The sequence below is a fragment of the Scyliorhinus torazame genome, chromosome 1 (genome assembly GCF_047496885.1).
Source record: "Scyliorhinus torazame isolate Kashiwa2021f chromosome 1, sScyTor2.1, whole genome shotgun sequence".
Lineage (NCBI taxonomy): Eukaryota > Metazoa > Chordata > Chondrichthyes > Carcharhiniformes > Scyliorhinidae > Scyliorhinus > Scyliorhinus torazame.
In genome coordinates, this window is record NC_092707.1 from 387249881 (window position 1) to 387269613 (window position 19733).

The 19733-nt window shown below is 41.6% G+C and overlaps 1 protein-coding gene across 3 annotated transcripts in view; it reads left to right on the plus strand.

Annotated features, from left to right (window-relative positions):
* ahctf1 (AT hook containing transcription factor 1) overlaps nt 1–19733 on the plus strand; it is a 148499-nt gene that overhangs the window by 101454 nt on the left and 27312 nt on the right. For 2 of the 3 annotated variants that reach the window (XM_072512848.1, XM_072512853.1), the window contains exons 27-33: nt 9540–9735; nt 10173–10370; nt 11882–12437; nt 12832–12952; nt 13653–13762; nt 13870–13968; nt 18207–18382. In XM_072512848.1, coding sequence (XP_072368949.1) covers nt 9540–9735; nt 10173–10370; nt 11882–12437; nt 12832–12952; nt 13653–13762; nt 13870–13968; nt 18207–18382 — 1456 coding nt within the window. The remainder of the gene's footprint in view (nt 1–9539; nt 9736–10172; nt 10371–11881; nt 12438–12831; nt 12953–13652; nt 13763–13869; nt 13969–18206; nt 18383–19733) is intronic. The other variant, XM_072512856.1, reaches the window with a different exon arrangement.

Genomic DNA, 19733 nt, shown 5'->3' on the forward strand with positions numbered 1-19733 from the left:
CAAGTAATGAACTAGATTTAGTTTGATAATCTCTTAAAGGGTTTCCCAAACCTTTCAAGCTGTGGAACAACTAGTGACGTGTTAATTTGCTGAGAAATAGATGTGAACACAGATATCAATTGTCAACAAGTCTTTTCTAGCTATATCTATGCATGTATCAGCAATTAGGAAGAGACACAAATATATTCTCCAGCTACATGGCCCCCCACATTAACCCCTGGCCAAGCTTCCCTCCCATGGTCCATTAATGTTTTTAAAAATAAATTTAGAGTGGCCAATTCATTTTTTTCAATTAAGGGGCAATTTAGTGTGGCCAATCCACCTACCCTGCACATCTCTGGGTTGTGGGGGAAAAACCCACGCAAACGCAGGAGAATGTGCAAACTCCACACAGACAGTGACCCAGAGCCGGGATCGAACCTGGGACCTCAGCGCCGTGAGAAAGCAGTGCTAACCACTGTGCTTCTGTGCCACCTGCATGTCTCTCTCTCTCAGACACATGCAAGTCTCGCTTTTTCTCTTCTCTTTTTCTCTTTCTTCGCTTTTTCTCTTTCTTCTCTTCTTTTTTTCTTTGCCTCTCTTTCTTTTTCTCTCTCTCTCTCTCTCTCTGGCACTGTGAAGCAGCAGTGCTAACCACGGTGCTACCATGCCGCCCGCATATCTCGCGCGCGCACACAAGCAAATCTCTTTCTTTCTCTCTTTCGCTCTCTTTCTACTTATCTTACCAATTCTCTCAATAACCAATAGCATTCTATTAACTTTGTTAATTGCTTGGTGTATCTGCAAACTAGCCTTTTGTAATTCATGCGCTAGGGCTCCCAGATCCCTTTGAATCTCAGACCTTTGCGATCACTCACCATTTAAATCATTTTCTATTCTTCAAAATGGAGAATCCCATATTTGCCCACACTATACTCCATTTGTCAGATCTTTGTCCACTCATTTAACCTACCTTTGTGGTCTCCTTATGACCTCTTCACAATTTGCTTTCCCACTTGTCTTTGTGTTGTGTTATCAGCAAATTTAGCAACAATTCCCTCAGTCCTTTCGTTTTTTACATTACATTTGTAGAAATTGTAAAAACTGAGATCCCAGCACTCATCCCTGTGGCACGCCACTCATATCCTTCAACCAGAAAAGGGCCCATTTATGCCAACTCTGTTTCCTGTCAGCTAGACAATCTTCTATCCATGCCAATATGTTACTCCCTACACTGAGCTTGTATATTTCGCAATAATGTTTGATTTGGCACCTTATCAAATGCCTCGGGAAATTTACTGTACATGCACCACACGTGGCTCTTTGATGTGACACAGAAACATTTCAAACAATTCTTTTGAATTTGGGCATTGTTGGATAGTTCCCCATCAAGTTTGCCCTTAAGCTCAGTGGCTTGCTGATCATTTCAGAGGACAGTTAAGAGTCAACCCCATTGCTGTGGGTATGGAGTCATATGTAGGCCAGATCGGGTAAGATTGGTCGATTTCCTTCCCTTAAAGCAGGACTTTTCAAACTGCGGGTAGCGACTCACGGCCAGGAGTCAGGAGGGTTGCGGAACGATCGGTCGCAGCTTTCCCGATCGTGGATGAAGTCCCCAACAGTCGCGACCAGCTTTTAAGTTGAGAATGCCAGCCGCGACCAGATTTTAAATGCAAACGATGCAGACTTCCCGGCTGAAGCGGCAGCAGAGAACAGGTCACGCACCCAGCACGTACACTGACATCACGTAACCTGTACGTTCCTGTTTGTGGCGCAAAATCACAGAGGAGAGATTCCTCCATTTTCTAGCTGCGAGCAAGCTAGCACATGGATCGTTTTGTTATAAGAAACAGAGGGTCAGAGACACACAGGCCAGGATCTCACAACTGAATCTGCTGGAGAGAGCTGCCCAGGAGAGCCCACAGCAGGACAAAGTTGAGCTAGTGTGAGCTGTATACAGAGCTCCAAGGCCTCTGGTGTACAATCTACTAAGAAGAAGCTGAAATTGGGAACAAAGCAGCATAAAGATGATTTCTTGAGGTATGGCTTTGTTAATTGTGCCAATGCAAATCAGGATGCAACGCCCATGTTTGTGTGTTTATATGCAGGGAAGTACCAGCAAATATTTTAAAGCCCTCAAAACCTCAAAGGCATTTGAAGACTAAGCATGCCAAGCTCAAGGACAAACCTCTTCATTTTTTTTCAAAGGAAGCAGCGAGAACTTGCATCGTCAGCTGAAGTCATTAGCAGAAATGTAACATTGAATGGCAAAGCACGATTAGCCTCTTGTATGGTAACTTACCATGTAGCTGAAGAGAACATTCCCCACACTAGTAGAGGGATTAATTCTCCCTGCAGCATTAGGCTTGGCTTGTACAGTCCTAGATGAGAGGTCAGCTTAAAAGCTTAAATACATCCCACTTAGTGATAACACAGTGGCTAACCAAATTTGTGATATTGCTGAGAATTTTGAAGCACAGCTCATTTATTGTTTTTAAGTCAACACAGGAGTCCTCAATCCAACGGCCTAATTTGTTGAGGATATGCTGTGCTGCCTGACATTACCAACCGGCAAGACTGGCGCAGAGATTTTTGAAGCATTGAATAATTACATGGTAGGAAACTCTGGGCTTGACTGGGTTCATTGCAGAAAAATCTCAAAAAGCAATGGGGCAGCCAACGTGACTGGGAAAAACAGCGGAGTTATAATAAGGATTAATGAGGCAGCTGGTCAGCACATTGTTTAGAATCATTGTTTTATTCACCGTGAGATATTGGCATCAAAAGGATTCCATCCGATCTTGAAGTGGCATTGAAAGGAATTCTGGAAGGTGTGAATTTCATTAAACACAGCTCAATACCAGGCTTTTTGAGGCTCTGTGATCTGATATGGCAGCCGAGCACACACACACATTGTTTCAGACAGAGGTACAGTGGCTGTCATGGGGTCGGTATGAAATCCATGCATTCCTCCTTGAAAAATCGTCCCCTCTGGCTGATTGGTTTGGTGATGAAACGTGGATGCTAACTGCGTCTTACCTTGCAGACATCTTTCCAATTCTAAACAAACCCCCTCAATTTGCAAGGGAACGATGGTGATTCTTTTTGGCACTGTGAAGAAATAGATGCTTTCTATAAGTCATTGAAAATTTAGCAGGTGCAAGTACAAAGCCAAAACTATTACATGTTCCTCACACTGCTACGGCAGAATCGAAGAAAACATTGTAGTAAGACAACTGTCAATAGACTGGCAAGCTTATTCCGTCGTATCTGGCTGCGCTCGCTGATCAACAGTTTTTGTCACTTCCAGAGGAGAAGTATCAGATTTTGAAAGAGGAAGAGGTGGGTGAAAAATCCTTTTGAGTTTGAGTCCCAGAGTGAATGATTTAACTTACAGCTGACTCAAAATGGGTGGCCACAGTAGTTGGCACTGTTGCTTCACAGCTCCAGGGTCCCAGGTTTGATTCCGAGCTTGGGTCACTGTCTGTGCGGAGTCTGCACGTTCTCCTTGTGTCTGCGCTGGTTTTCTCCAAGTGCTCCGGTTGCCTCCCACAAGTCTCGAAAGACTGCTGTTAGGTAATTTGGACATTCTGAATTCTCCCTCCAGATACCCGAACAGGTGCCGGAATGTGGCGACAAGGGTTTTTTCACAGTAACTTCATTGCAGTGTTAATGTAAGCCTGCTTGTGACAAAGATTATTATTATTATTATTAAATGAAGAGACTGAACTTCTGCTTCTCACCCGTGAGAGCTCATTAAAAACACGCCACAAGTCCATGAAGCTGTTAGCATTCTGGGGTAGTGTCTCGGAAGAGTATTCAGTGCTGAGTAAAACAAGGATTTTGTTGCCTTCACAAGACCTACATGTGCAAGGTTCGATTTTCCATACTCACAAAGATGAAGACAGCAGAAAGGAACCAGCTGAACTCTGCACCTGGTATGCGCAGTGCCTTCTCTTCCTGTGAACCTGATTGGATTGAGATCATTGTGGAATCCATAATAAACTGTTTCTTAGTGAATGACGTGGGTTTGCAGAGACAATGATGGAGGTAGCCGAAACAAGTATGTGCTTTCTGTAAACTACAGTAACATCCAAGGGCAGGTGGGGAGATAACTGCAAACGAAGGATTGAAAATGCTAGTTTTTCTATTGGTCCATTTGCCCTGTTTTCTATTGGCTAAAATACTGTCCTTTCATTGGTTTAAAATGAAAATTTAACAGATATTATTGGTTTGTTATTGGCAAATGAAGGATTAGACTGCAAGTGTAAACCTATAAAGCTATGTGTTTCTGCTTCGCTGGACTCAGTCCGAGCAATGCAGTGAGCCCCACTGAGTTCTCCTTGTGCGCAAGTCAATAAAGATTGATCAAAGAGTACTTAATTCCTTGCACAATTCCAACATCATGAGGACAAAGCTGGCTCAGCTGTCGTATTAAAGGTAGGCAAAAATGGTGTTGTGAAGGTCAGCCGACGTGGGTCGCAAAGGTCGGCCCGGTTGGTAAAAGTGGGTCCCCGGGGGGGGGGGGCGGGGGGGATGGGTTGAAAAACACTGCCTTAAAGGATATTAGTGGACCAGATGGGTACTTACAATAATCAATGGTGGTTGTTATGGTCACCATTACTGAGAATATTTTGTTTATTAAATGGTCAACAGAAAATCAACGGCATAACATTCCACATATCATACCAACCATTAGATAACAAGGAGAGGGCAGCACGGTGGTGTAGTGGCTAGCACTGCTGTCTCATGGCGCCGAGGTCCCAGATTCGATCCCGGCTCTGGGTCACTGTCCGTGTGGAGTTTGCACATTCTCCCCATGATTGCGTGGGTTTCGTCCCCACGACCCTAAGATGTGCAGGTTAGGTGGATTGGCCATGATAAATTGTCCCTTAATTGGAAAGAATGAATTGGACACTCTGAATTTTTTTTAAAAAGATAATCAGGAATGTCACCGTTCCATTTTGGTGCCAATACAAAGATATATCAGCTCAACTTCTCACACAAAAACAAACACACGGTATCACTCCTCACAGGTTTCTCAACATAAACGGAGGATAAGCCGGAGAACATGTACAGAACTTTGGCGTAGAAATGATCTGTCCATCAGTGTGTGCTCACCATTACTGAGACTAGCTTTCAATTCCAGACTTGGTTAATTGAACTTAAATTCCATCAGCTGCTGTGGTGAGGATTGAACCCATTTCCTCTGGTCATGAAAACGGGGAGCTGTAGACCAGTGAGCCTAACATCAGTAGTAAGGAAGTTGCTAGAGTTCATTATCAAGATTTCAAAGCACAACATTTGAAAAGAAGTGGTATAATCAGGCAACGTCATCATGGATTTACAAAAGGGAAATAAATCGTGTTTGACAAACCTACTGGAATTCTTTGATGATGTAACTAGTAGAATTGACCAGGGAGAACCGGTAGATGTGTTTTCTTTAGACTTTCAGAAAGTTTTCGGCAAGGTCTCACATAGCAGATTACTATGTAAAGTTAAATCGCAAGGGTCTTGAGATGGATTAAAAAGCTGGTTAGCAGACCAGAAGCAAAGGTTTGAATGAAAGCGTCTTTTTCCGATTGGCAGGTAGTGACTCGCAGGGATCTGTGCTAGGACCCCACATTATATATGAATGATTTGGATGAAGGCGCAAAATGTATTCTCTCCAAATTTGCAGATGATACAAAGTTGGGTGCGAGGGTGTGCTGTGAGGAGGATGCAGAGATGCTTCAGTGTGATTTGAACAGGCTGAGTGAGTGGGCATATGCAGAATAATGTGGATAATTGTGAGGTTATTCACTTCGATAGCAAAATAGAAAGACATTATTTGAATGGGTGTAAATCGAGAGAGGTGGCTACTCAGCGAAACCTTGGTGTCCTCGTGCATCAGTCGCTGAAAGTAGGTGTGCAAATACAACAGGCAGTAAAGAAGGCAAATGCTATGCAGGCCTTCATAGTGAGAGGATTTTAGTATAGGAATAGAGATGTTTAACTGAAATTGTATAGGGCATTGATGAGGTCACATCTGGAGTATTGTTTACAGTTTTGGTATCCTTATCCGAGGAAGGATGTTCTTTCAATGGAGGGAGTGCAGCGAAGGCTGATTCCTGGGATGGCGGTACTGCCACATGAGGAGAGGCTAAATCAGTTAGGATTATATTCATTGGAGTTTAGACGAGCTTAGAGGAGATCTCATAGAAACTTACAAAATTCTAACAGGCTTAGCCTGGGTAGATTCAGAAAGAATGTTCCTAATGGGTGGGGCGGCGGGGGGGCAGTCCAAAACTAAGGGTCATAGTTTGAGGATAAGGAGTAAACCTTTTAGGATTGAGATGAGGAGAAATTTCTTCAACCAGAGAGTGGTAAATTTGTGGAATTCACTACCACAGAAAGTAATTGAGGTCAAAATGTTGTGTGATTTCAAGAAAGAATTAGATGTAGCTGTCAAGGGATCAGGGGATATTGAGGGGGGGGGGGATCAGGGGATAGAAATTGATGATCAGCCATGATCATAATGAATGGGCTCCTGTTTCTATTTTCTATGTATGAATGAGTCTGGACTTCTGGATTATTAGTCCAGTGACATTAACACTACACCAGCATCTGCCCACCATAATGCAATCGACTTTAGTGCAGTGTTTGAAAGGGAGAAACACTTTTAATTAAAAGGCTGACTTGGGATGAGACAGAAACAGCCCACGGTAAACTGGGCAAATATATTGATGTGCAAAATGACAGAAGATTGATGCATGGTGCTCAAAAGAGTATTTAACATGATGCAGCACCAGTTTATACCCCCCTAAGGAGCAAGATTTCTGCTTGTCAAAAAAGACCACCTTGGCCAACCAGAAAGTTAAGAGATGAGATAAAAGAAAAAGTATTCAAAATGTAAAACACAACAGATCCTGGCACGTGGGGAAGATGCAAAGCACAGGAAAGAGCAACACAACATAAAATGGGCATATGAAAGAAACCTAAAGGTAGAAATCAATACAAAAAGTGCTTAGAATTATATTTGGATAAGGAGAGTAGTTAGGAGCAACGTGAAATTTGATGGCAGGAATGTCGTCAATAAAAATAAGGAATTGGCAGATATTAATTACAGTATTTTCAGTAAAGGAATAGATCAGACTACTGGAAATCACAAGGAAATTAATTTTAAAACCGTCACAGGGACTCATTAAAGTGATTGTAATTAAAATAGCAGAAATGAAGAAAATCATAGCAGTAAAGCGTGACAACATCCTGGGACCAAATGGATTTAATTTCAGTATTTAAAAAGATGTAAGTGAGAACATTGCAGATGCTCTAACTGCAATCTTCCAAGTTTTTTATGATCCGGGACATGTTCCTTTGATTGGAAGATTGCGCATGTCGCTTTATTATTTAAAGAAGGTGGCAGAGAAAAAACAAGGAATTTTATAAACCAGTTAGCCTAACCTCTGTCCGAGGAAATTGCTGAAACTTAACTTGAAATTTTTCGGCTGGTCAGAAGGAGTCAGCATGGATTTGTAACGGGTAGGTCATGCCTGACCAAACTGATTGAATTTTTTGAAGCAGCAATTAAAGTAACAAATGGGGGAATATCTATTATCAAATGCCTCCTGTAAGTAATATAAAGTCCCTCATACGAGACTGTTAGGTCAAGTTAAAACCCATGACAGAAAATGATTGACCTGGTCAGGAAATTGGCTGAACGTTGGGAGGCAATGAGTAGGGATAATTGGCAGGTGCACTATTTGACAAGATGTGACTTGCGGTGTTCTGCAAGGATCTGTGTAGCCAGCTATTCCCTGTATTTATTAACCTTGATTAGAAAGCCAGATATCAAATTTACCAATGACACAGAGGTAAATTACATTCTATGCAGTGTAGTAGAAGCTTAATGCCACAGAGATATAGAAGTGAACGAACAAACCTGTGGCAAGTGGATTTCGATGTGGGGTCATGCACTTTGGACCTCAAGGGTTAGAACAGGATACTTCTAAATGTTGAAAAGCTAGGATCAGTGGAGGCACAAAGACATTTGGGCGACCAAGTTCATAGGTCATTAAAATGCCATGCGCAGGTACAGAAAATAGTGAAAAAGGCTATTAGAATGAAACCTTTATATCTAGGGGACTAGAATACGACGAGGGAGTAGTCATTGCTTCAGCTTTACAAAACCCTGGTTCAACCAAACCTGAGGTAGTGTAAATAAATCTGGGCACCACACCTTTGGGAGGATATAATTGGGCATGCACTAGTTTTGCAAGAATGATACCTGGCCTCCAAGGGCTAGATTATGGACAGAAATGTCATAAATTAGGGCTATATTTTCTAGAACTTGTGTTACGGGATAATTTGATTGAGGTTTTCAAGATATAAGGGGAAAGATCGAATAAGTGGAGAGAAACTATTTCTGCTAATTGGAGAGTCTAGGAAAAAACCTGCATAATATAAAAATTAGAGTCAGCCTTTTCAGGAATTAAATTAAGAAATACATCTACGTGTAGAGTGGGAGAAGTTTGCAACCCCTCCTTTTTCCGCAAATGTCAATTGGTACTAAATCAATTGTACATTTTAAATTTGAGATTGATAGACTTTTGTAATCCAAAGATATTAAAGTATGTGAAGCAAAATCTGTACGGCCACTGATCAGCCATGATATCATTTAATGGTAAATAAGTTAAAGGAGTTGAATGACCTACTACTGTTCCTATGTTCCTACAAATACAAAATCAGTTTTCGAAGGGCAGAGAGGTTGCTCAATAATAATTTTGTGGTAATATATTTAAAACCCACTACACCTCATTCAACAAAACATAGATTTTGGGAAGGTTTTCACATTGAGAATAATAGTGTAAAAAGTGGAAATTTGGTCTGTGAGGACTTCAATACAGCACATCCTGTGGCTGTGCGGAGATTCACTGGCAAGAATTGAAGGATTTCCACTTTTAATTATGCATGGTCATATGCCAACAGTTGCCGTCAGCTTCTCAAAATAATGATGGTGGTGCTGCTGATTTTGTCATCAAACAGTTGCAAAATCCGGGCGATTTTGTACTCCGCAGAGTGAAGGATGTCAGTGCCATCAAATGGAACTGTTTTCCTAAGCACTTCCAGACCAGTAGAGGAGGCCAGATGCAGGGCAAAATCCCCTTTATCGAGCCAGGCTAGGTGGTAGCTAGAGATGAGGGCACAAGTCTTGTGATGGTATTTGTTGAACTGAGTTATACAAAATTAAAATAAATTAATTGAATAAAAGGCCAGTCTCGAGAATGGCGATCGTAAAGCTACTGGGCTTGCAGCAGTTGGTGAGAGGGAACCAGTACGAGGGGAGAAACCCAATTAACCTTATCCATCCCTTTCTACCTGTCCCAGCTACCTCTGTACTTGATCGTATTGGTAGGAATAACCACCACCTAGGGTTTTTTTTTGAGAGACAGTCCCATCTTTACCCTGAAGGCAAGCTGCATCATGTGTGGTAATGTGAAGAAATTAAATTGTTGGAAGAGAGTGAGGCTTATATCTATAGAGAGAGAGAGTATATTTCTGACCGTTTTTTCTTTGAATAGGATATTAGATTCTGTACGGCAGCTGAAGACCCACTCTTCCTTGAATGCAGAGTCTACTCCGTGTGCCCAAAGTACGGCTAGTCCCTCTTGGATGACAACCAACCCATTGCAACCATATGCTATCAATACTGGCCATCTTGGAGGCATTTCTAAGGCATCAGAGTTAAAACTGTTGCAAACACCTCCTGTGATGAAGGTATGCAGTTGATTTCTATGCATGTTAAATCTTATGAAACTTTATTAAATGATTCCTAAACAAAGGAACTATATTGTAGTTAATGTTGCTCCCCATCATGGGAATATTTGTGGGCGGCATGGTGGTTAGCACTGGTGCCTCACCAAGGACCCAGGTTCAATTCCAGTCTCCGGTGACTGTCTGTGTGGAGCTTGCATGTTCTCCCCATCCCTGCGTGGGTTTGCTCCGGTTTCCTCCCACCGTCTAAAGATGTGCAGGTTGGGTGGATTGGCCATGCTAAATTGCCCCTTAGTGTCCAAAGATGTGCCGGTTAGGTGGGGTGATGATTGGCCTCCCAGTTAACCCATGTATCTAGTATTAACTTTTTAATGGGAAAGGCGCAGTCATCAAATTTAGTATGTACTGGTAAATTAAAAACGTTTTGTGTTTCTATTTAGAGGGCAAGAGCATTTACATCTTCAGACACCACCTTTGTCAATTTTACACCTCAGTCTATCTTAAGGTCCAACCTTCGTCCCACGCCCTTGACATCACCATGTGCTTCACCGAGTAGGTCTTCAACTCCTCCACTTCGTGCTAAAGAGACCAAAATTTCTTTTATGAAGGAGAAACCAACTATTCATTGGACTAATGGGGTATGTATTTTGTGGCTTTAGATTAGGCTAGCATTTAGGTATTTCTTTAAAGGGAGTTATGCATCTCTTGGCTAATGGCCAAGATGTTAGCAGTTAGCAATCTTCTAGAATTTTTGTATTCTAAACTCAAAATATTAATGCATAATAATCTATACGGTGGGATAACTGCATTTCCTTACACTTCTCGGTTCAATTGAAGGTATTTATGACCAGATAAAAGTCAGGGAACATTCTGTGCAAATTCTGGAATTCAAGATTACTCCATGATTTAATCAGTAGTACAGTTGAATCATGAACATTTATCTAATTTATTTTTCTAAATTTTTGAAAAGTGCAAGATTATGTTCAACACCTTGTCATAAATGTTGAGATAGATTCTCAAATATTGTTGATTAACCTAATTTAGAAGTTGTCATCTTGGGATGGTTGTGGGGAGCCAGCTGTCACAAAGCTTCATGGTAGATTTCTCAGAATTTCCTTCAGATAATTTTTTTCTGACAAAAGTGTTGAAAATACCCTCCACCTTCAGCGTAATGTGCACCGGTGATGAAGGCAGCAACAGGGTGCACAACTCAGCAATAGAGCATGTCCAAGTAAGTGATCCAAGAAGTGATGAATTGGTCTCTTCCCACTTGGGTATCCTGTCCATTTCTAGGCACCTTTTATCAAAAAGGGTGACATTATAATCATAGAGGGAATCAAAAGATGCGGCGTTGAATTTAATGCCGATATAAACGATTTTGTAGAATCGTATACTTTTCGGTAAATTGATGGAGTGATGAATATGTTGTCCTTTTCCTGTGTTTCATGTCTTCTTTCAATGCTCATCTTCCCCAGAACTGTCTTTTGTTTGGAGCAAGAATAAAATTATTTCAATGTGCAGTTTAAAAAATATATATATATCCTAACTAGTCATATTCAGATTTCTACTGAAATGCCTGTTTTTAAGTGTGGCCTTATTGAGTGCACAATAGTATAACTTAATGACATTTTCTGAGACCCTTTAAATAGGTGCTTGCCTACCTAATTAGTTTATTCCCCTTTGCCAATTGTATAGCCATTTGTCAATTGTAGGCAAAGAAGCACAACACTTTTAACCCGTGGCCATCTGTGACCTCAGAATTTACAAATCATAGATTACTGATTTACCTGTTATTTTACAGTTGGTTGCAAAGGTGGCATAGTGGTTAGCACAGTTGCTTCACAGCTCCAGGGTCCCAGGTTCGATTCCCGGCTTGGGTCACTGTCTGTGTGGAGTCTGCACGTTTGCGTGGGTTTCCTCCGGGTGATCCGGTTTCCTCCCACAACCCAAAGATGTGCAGGTTAGGTGGATTGACCATGCTAAAATACCCTTGGTGTCCAAAAAAAGTTTGGGTGGGTTACAGGGATGGGTTGAAGGTGTGGGCTTGGGTAGGGTGCTCTTTCCAAGGGCCGGTGTTGACTCGATGGGCCGAATGGCCTCCTTCTGCACTGTAAATTCTATGAAATTGACACATTTCTTTGAATAAAAGGTTGCAGGTGCCGATGAATTACAACTACTGGCTTCATCTGGACAGATTCCGCGAACACCATCTGTGGAGTCATGGCCTTCAACGACAGAGAATCAGGCAACTCCAGACAATGAGGTACTGTCTGAGCAAGTGGAGATGGTGGATCTTTCTGGTACCGACATGGATGATGACCAAATTCAAGTCCCAAAAGACAACAATGATAGCTCAGGAAGAACAGAAGAGTTGTCCGTTGAAGAATATGTGGATGCTGCTGAGTCTCTGGATAGAGGGGACACTTCCAAGGAAATGGGCAAAGTGGTTTCGGCAGATGCATTCTCCCCAAGTAGTGGAGAGAAAATCCTGACTGGTGATCCTCCTTGTGTGGAGAAACAAATTGTGGGGGAGGATGCCACTCTTGACCAAGAACCAGCAACGGCACAAACAGAAAATGAGCATGGGGAGGGTGCTACTCTTGACCAAGAACCAGCAACGGCACAAACAGAAAATGAGCATGCGCCTGCAAATGAAAATCTGTTTGACAAGTCAGACATTGAGCAAACTTCTGAATGCAAAGAAGGTATGTTTTGCTAAACTGAATAGTTTTATGTTATTTGTTTAAGCATAAATTGGGCAGATAAGCCAGCCATGCATGCAGACTATATAACCGCATGTTAAAATACTGTTGCATACTCTAACACTTCGTTGCTTAGCCTTTGGAGTTACTTAGATCCTGCTAGGCCATATGCAGTTTGGCAAGGAGCAAATATGTTTGGGCTTTTGTTTTTATGGTTCTTGCTGATGAGATTATTTTTGCAGATGTTGCCATGTACACTGGTTGACTACCTTGGGTGTCAGTAAGCGAATTGCAGTGTTCTATGAAATCATACATTTTAGGATTGAAGTAGCTTTAACTTCAATTAAATTTGTTTGTCAGACAAAGCCAGTAACTGGCTTCTACTTTCTGTTGTTAGTTTTGGACATTGATGCCATCAAATACTGTTCACCATCAGAGAATGTTACAACAGCATTCATCACCTCAGATAATGAAGAAGCAGCCCTGTTGAAGTATAATCTTGAATATGCTCATGAGAGGTAAGCCTGCAATATTTTCCCCTTTAACTTCTTTGTCAATATTTTCTTATGGTATTGCCTGTACGCTTCCACATTCCACAATATTTGCTCAAATTGTTGCACCAATTGTACACTGTGTTTTCCTTTCCTCCTAATTTTTATTTGCAAATAATTTTGCTCTGTCTTAACATCTCTGTTAAATCGATGTTGATCTAAACATTTTTCATAGAAGGCCATAGTCATTTCTATTAAACCAGCTTGGAAAGTCATTTTCATCTGTTAAATGAACATTTTTCTACATGCCGTGCACACCGCCTGACATCATTGACCCAGGGCCTGAGAGCAGATTATAAGCCTGCTCTGGTGTGAGGGAGCAGTAGTCCTGAGATTGTAAACAATTATGGTATTAGGGGCAGATTGGAAGTAGAACATACAATTATCAATTGCAACTCCATTTCCTTGCACTGTAATTTGCAAATCTTGGTGGTTTCCTGAAAGTAATGAGGGTGATCGAGTGACCCTGTGAACTTTAATCCTCATATAGATTGAGGCAACCAAATGCCTTTAAGGGAACTAGAAGCATCATCTGATGGAGGTGGGTGAAATGGGGTGGTAAGAGGCTCCTGTGTGGAACATAAAAACAGTGGCAAAGGCACATTGGGCCAAATAGTCTGCTTCTGTGCTGGTAATTTTCTGTTTGCCTTTTTGTTTCTCTATACAGAGAAGGCATACATCCAGACATGCCTGACGGACTACCGCTGTCTCGGGAATCACAGGAACAGGACGGATTGTTCCAGAGTGAGGAGCTTCCAGTCACAGCAGAGGGTGAATGTATGTGCAGTTCATTTTATTACTTGTGTGAAATTACCACCTCAAGTTTAAATAGAAACTAGCTTACTATTACAAGTAAGCTTATATTTTGAATTTTTTCAATGCAGCATCTACAGTCAACAGGTTTGTTTGCCAAGGAGCAATTGAAAACAACTGGAGGGGCTTTTGCTCTGAAATCCAAGTCAGCGGGAAACCTGAACAAAAATGTGTGTAAGGATGACTGTCCATCTAATAAAAAGAACGGCCCAATTTGCTGTCGTTGAGCTTGTTTATACAGCACCAATATTGTGTAGTTATATAAGTCTGTGGATTCTATACACATCTCTTTGGGTTTATGTATCAGCCATAATCTTATTCAATGAAGAAACAGGCTTGAGGGGCCAATTCGTATGTTAACTTGGAAGAAAGATTTGCATTTACCCAGCACTTTATCACATTTCTGAGCCCCTTCAAAGCACTTTATCTACAATGAATTATTCTTAAATGCAGTAATTGTTACAAATGTGATTGTTGGGCAGCACGGTAGACCAGTGGTTAGCACTGTTGCTTCACATCGCCGGGTTCGATTCCCGCTTGGGTCACTGTCTATGCGGAATCTGCATGTTCTCCCTGTGTCTGCGTGGGATTCCTCCTGGTGCTCCGGTTTCCTCCCACAAGTCCCCAAAGACGTGCTTGTTAGATGAATTGGGCATTCTGAATTCTCCCTCTGTGTACCCGAACAGGCGCCGGAATGTGGCGACTAGGGGATTTTCACAGTAACTTCATTGCCGTGTTAATGTAAGCCTCCTTGTAACACTAATAAAGATGATTATTAATATGTTGATAAGCTTCCAACACGGTCTGTTTCATTTCTTCCTGTATTATGTTATATACATGCTAACCACAAGAAGGATAAAAATAACATAAACCCCTAGTGGGTGTAAATGTGTGGGGAGAGCGTAATCGTTTATATGGAATCAAATAAATGTCTGTGCAAAATAGCATCAAATAAACTCCTGTACACCACCACTTTTGTTCAGATTCTGAGAGAAAGGTTAACCCACCAACATAAAACATTTATGGCACAGGAGGAGTCAGGATGACCAGCTCATTGCTTGAGCAATTCAAAACTAACTCCAAAATCCTACACACTTCCCCTTCAAGGTTTATCTAATCTTCTCTGAAATATGTGATACTGTCTGCCTCAGCCACATTTCATACAAAGCATTGAATGGACCAGTAGCCCTCTACATTTCTTCCAACCAATTTCCTCACTCTCTCTTGCTAACAATCTTAAATTGATGATCTAAATATTGACTCCCGTCTAGAGAAGATAGTCTTTTGCTATTCACACGTTCAAACCCCTTCGTAATTTTAAAAGCTGGGTCCTCAGCGCCATAGGCAGCAGTGTTGACCACTCCACCACCGTGCTGCCCGCACCAGCCAGTCATGAAATTTTGCTTTTAACTATATGCAATTCTGCACTGTGAACTTGTACATTGTTAGGATTGGCTATGAACTTTCCAAATTCATTTCATGTCAAGGATTCTTCTCCAGTCAGGAGAGAATAATTGTTTATACACACTTGTGCACTATCACTTTTTGTTAAAATGCTAAGAGAATGCTATCTGTGCGTGGCTTCTTACGCTGCTCCTCTAGCCTGACAGCAAGAGTTTTTATGAGTTTAGTCACCAGTGGTAGGAGAGTCCGATTCAGTTGTGCAAATGCAGGAAATGAGAGTTTCCCAGAATTTGATGTGGAGAAGCATCAATATAAAAGCATTTGAGATTTGAACTCTAGTCCCTGGGCTAAAAGGAGATTATCCAAATCATTGTGCTACTGAGTCTGTTTATTACTTTGTTGCCGCAAAGTTGACTCTGACCTTCACCAAATATCATCAGTGAAACATGCTCCCGACATTTGGGGTGACGTGTGTCCAGACAGCTTTCTCAAATATCCAAAGGGGTTATACTTGGGCAGCCAGATAGTTACTTTGCTAGTTAGATTTTACCTGCAAATTGTACACTTAAACCAATAATGAAAGTGAGCATAAACAGCTGAATTTGTGGATTAAGCGGTTTTGCCGTGCTAGATGTCGATGACTACAAGCACAAGGACATCATTTCTATAATCTGGTGAGAGCTAAAGTTCCACCTATGGCTAACATTGGCCAGCCATGAAAGTAAGTGCTGTAGTCAACATTCTGGATGTGTTAAAAGCAGTGCCTGGACTGCAGCAAGGGCATTATAATAGGCATTTTGGGAATTCAGGGTTTTCCACCTGGCCTGCAATAATGTATTAGCAGGCAACAGGTTAGATAATATTGTAAAACCTCCAACAAGATCAAGAGAGATAACATGGTAATTGGAGTCTATTTTAGTTTCTCTACTCTTTCATATTTCTGCCTATCCCTAAGTTCACAATCATTACTTCCCACAAATATAGCCATTGCAAAATATGTGCATGCCAGTGTCCAATGGTATAAGGTGGTAATGGGTGGTCAAGCAGCAAGAAGTATGCTGCAGAATTATAGTTAATTCTCCACAACTGAACTCTCTGGATTTGGATAAATGGAGTGTGATCTTTGCAGAAAGAAAGTGCGCGCTCCAACTTGTTCAAATAGAAACTCTTACCTTCCAGTACTTTCATTTTGAAGTGTTATGCAAGGTTTCTGTGTTTCTTAGACACGTGACTGATCAAAAATCATAATGGAGTTCTTGGTCCATGGTGCATGCTGACATTTATCTTTTAATTGCTATCAACTTAATTGTATTGAACATGTGAAGATCACGTTATCATGGGTACAAAGTTTGCATCGGATGAATGGAAATTATGTATTGCTGTCCAGAGTTATGGTTAAATCCCCATTTAGAATACCTCTCAGTTCTGTACTGCACCTGAGGGAGGATATGTTGACCTTTGGGAGTGACTGCATTGTAGCTTTGCAAAATTATACTGGGCAAAATGGGTTGAATTATGAGAACAGCTTGCGTAGGATTGTATTCTCTTCAATGTAAAACGTCCATCTAACTCTGATGTTTAAGACGATCCAAGGAGAGGATTGATAAAGAAACTCTGGGTTGTCTGGTGACAAAGTTTAGAACAAGGGGCCAGAGCCTTAAAATTAGAGCTAGGCTATTCAACAGGAAGCAGTCCTTCTGAGGAATGCTCCACATGCAGCATGGTGGAAATTTAGAACTTTTTTCCCCCAACAATGTCAATGCTGAGATTGATAGGTATTTGTTAGGCAATAATATTAAGGATTGCAGAACCAACATGGGTGAATGGGGTTGAGAAATAGATCAGCCATGCTCTAATTGAGCGGCTGAGTATGCTCACAATTGTCTGCCCCTGTTCCTATTGAGACCAACAAAGATGTAGAACATATTAACATTTCTATACAGGTCCTGATTTCAACTGGAAAAGTGCCAGCTGCTTCCCAATATGAAGGAAGGGAAAAATCTGAGACATGATCACCAAGGCCTGTGTTGCAGTCCACCTGGAGGGTGCATTCTCTCGATTTAACTTTGGTATCCTAATACAGGTTGAGTATCCCTTATTTGAAATGCTTGGGGCCGAGGGTGTCTCGGATTCTGGAATTTTTTGAATTTTGCAATACCAAGCTGCAAAAGACCCTCTGAGTCGCCGGTCGGTGCTGTGTCTGACGGAGGTGTACGTGGCTTCCCTCCCGACAGGAAATCAGATACCAGGTTCAACTCTTTTGGTGCAACAAATTTGTGCCATCAATTGGAAGGATACATACGTGCATGTGTTCAGCCACAGGAACGGAACACCGTGCTAGGAACAGCAGACACTGAAAAAGTGCGGATTTCAGAGCTTTTCGAATAAGGAATGCTCAACCTGTATCAATATCATAAACATCTGGAATATAAAGCTAGTCTTCATCGATTGTCGTAAAAACCCATCTGGTTCACTAATGTCCTTTCGGGAAGGAAATCTGCCATCCTTACCCGCGGGGTCTGGCGTAAATGTGACTCCAGACCCACAGCAATGTGGTTAACTCCTAGCCGCCCTCTGAAATGGCCGAGCAAGCCACTCACTTCAAGGGTAATTGGCGGCAGGCAACAAATGCTCACCTTGTCAGAGATGCTGACATCCCATGAATGAAAAGAAAAAAGGATGCTTTTGCATTCATTTTATTTAACCGTTCTTAATTTAGAAATTGAAAAATTGATCCACATAATGTTTTAAAGAAAGGGAAAATAAAAGTTTTCTGCATTGCTGTTTTTGAGAGCCACAGAAATTATTGAAGCTCTAAGTTTTAATTTGGGCAGGGAGGAGGAAAATACCTCTGTATTGAATCTCATGCAAATGTAAAGAACAGCTAAACAATCATACATCTAATGTGACTTTACAAAGCTTCATAGTTATTAAACATTTAGTTTAATTTGTGTTTAAACAGGAATTGTTGCTCAAGCACGCTTATACACGTTTTCTTTTCCAGCTGTGGTAATGATAGTTGATGGTGAGGGCATTCCTGATACACAGACAAGTGAAGAAAATGAGTCTGTGTTATTAAGAAATGAGGAAAGCGATGTTGAAATCGTGCATGATAATGCTGCGTTTATGCTGGATGAACCACTTACCGCTTTGCTTCCTGTAAACACTCAGCATTTGCAGGTGAGCATTTATCAGACTACTTTTATGTATTCTTTGAACTTTACAATGTGTATAATTGTACAAGCTGTTCCTCAATCTTCATACAGCGGAAAAGTTTGCTTCCAAAATAGATGAAGTTGTAGGACCTCTTGGTAGCAGCATATGCATCTTTCCATCTCTTTCAAAGCATGAAACGTCAGTGTTGCTGCTCATAGAATCATAGAATTTACAGTGCAGAAGGAGGCCATTTGGCCCATCGAGTCTGCACCGGCCCTTGGCAAGAGCACCCACCTAAGCCCACATCTCCACCCTAACCCAGTAACCCCATCTAACCTTTTTTGGACACTAGGGGCAATTTAGCATGGCCAATCCACCTAACCTGCCGTCTTTGGACTGTGGGAGGAAACCGGAGCACCCAGAGGAAAGCTACGCAGACAGACACTGGGAGAACGTGCAGACTCCGCACAGACAGTGATCCAAGCCGGGAATTAAACCTGGGATGCTGGAGCTGTGAAGCAACTGTGATAACCACTGTGCTACCGTGCCGCCCAGTTCTTTATTGTCTGTCACTCCAAATTGTTGTGAGTTGACATAATCGCCAATTTTCAATTTTGATAGGAAGTGCAATTGACTATCTGCTGATGACCTGGAATCTTAATTAGCCTTGTATTGGTAGATATCAATTACTCATTTTGGACCTGGGTTCAATTCCTGCCTCAGGTGACTGTCCGTGTGGAGCTTGCACTTTCTCCCAGTGTCTGCATGGGCTTCCTCCGGACCCAAAGATGTGAAGGTTAGGTGAATTGGCCATGCTAAATTGCCCAAATCATTTGTGATACCTGCACTATCTCCTCCATATTAACCACCTCCCAAGTTTGGTATTAGCTCCAATTTGTGAACCCCTGTCACTAATGTAAATTAGAAACAGGAAACGCTGAAATACAGATACCACAGTCCCCTTCCTGATTATATACGTGTGCTTGCGACGGGTTAGTGGATCGGTTTTTGCCCTACCCTTGGACTTCTCTTATTGTTGGCCAATCATTCCTAATTTTTAATGTTCTCTGGATGTGGGCAACAATAGCAAGGCCGCATTTATTGCAGATTTCTTCTAATCATGAGGTGGCTTTTTGCTTATACCATTGCAATCTTCCACTGATTGTGCTCCATTGCGTTAGTGCTAGGTGGAGAGCTCCAGAGAATTAATCTCATGAAAATGATTGGAACAAAGATTTACTGACTGCTCCAAAGCTCATACCAAGTATTTAAACATTGCATAAACATGTTTGCAGACAAAGTTTCTCCAACTCTTTGGTCTGTCTGCTCCCAATCCCTCTCCACCTCTTTCAAAATAATTACAGTGTAATTCTAA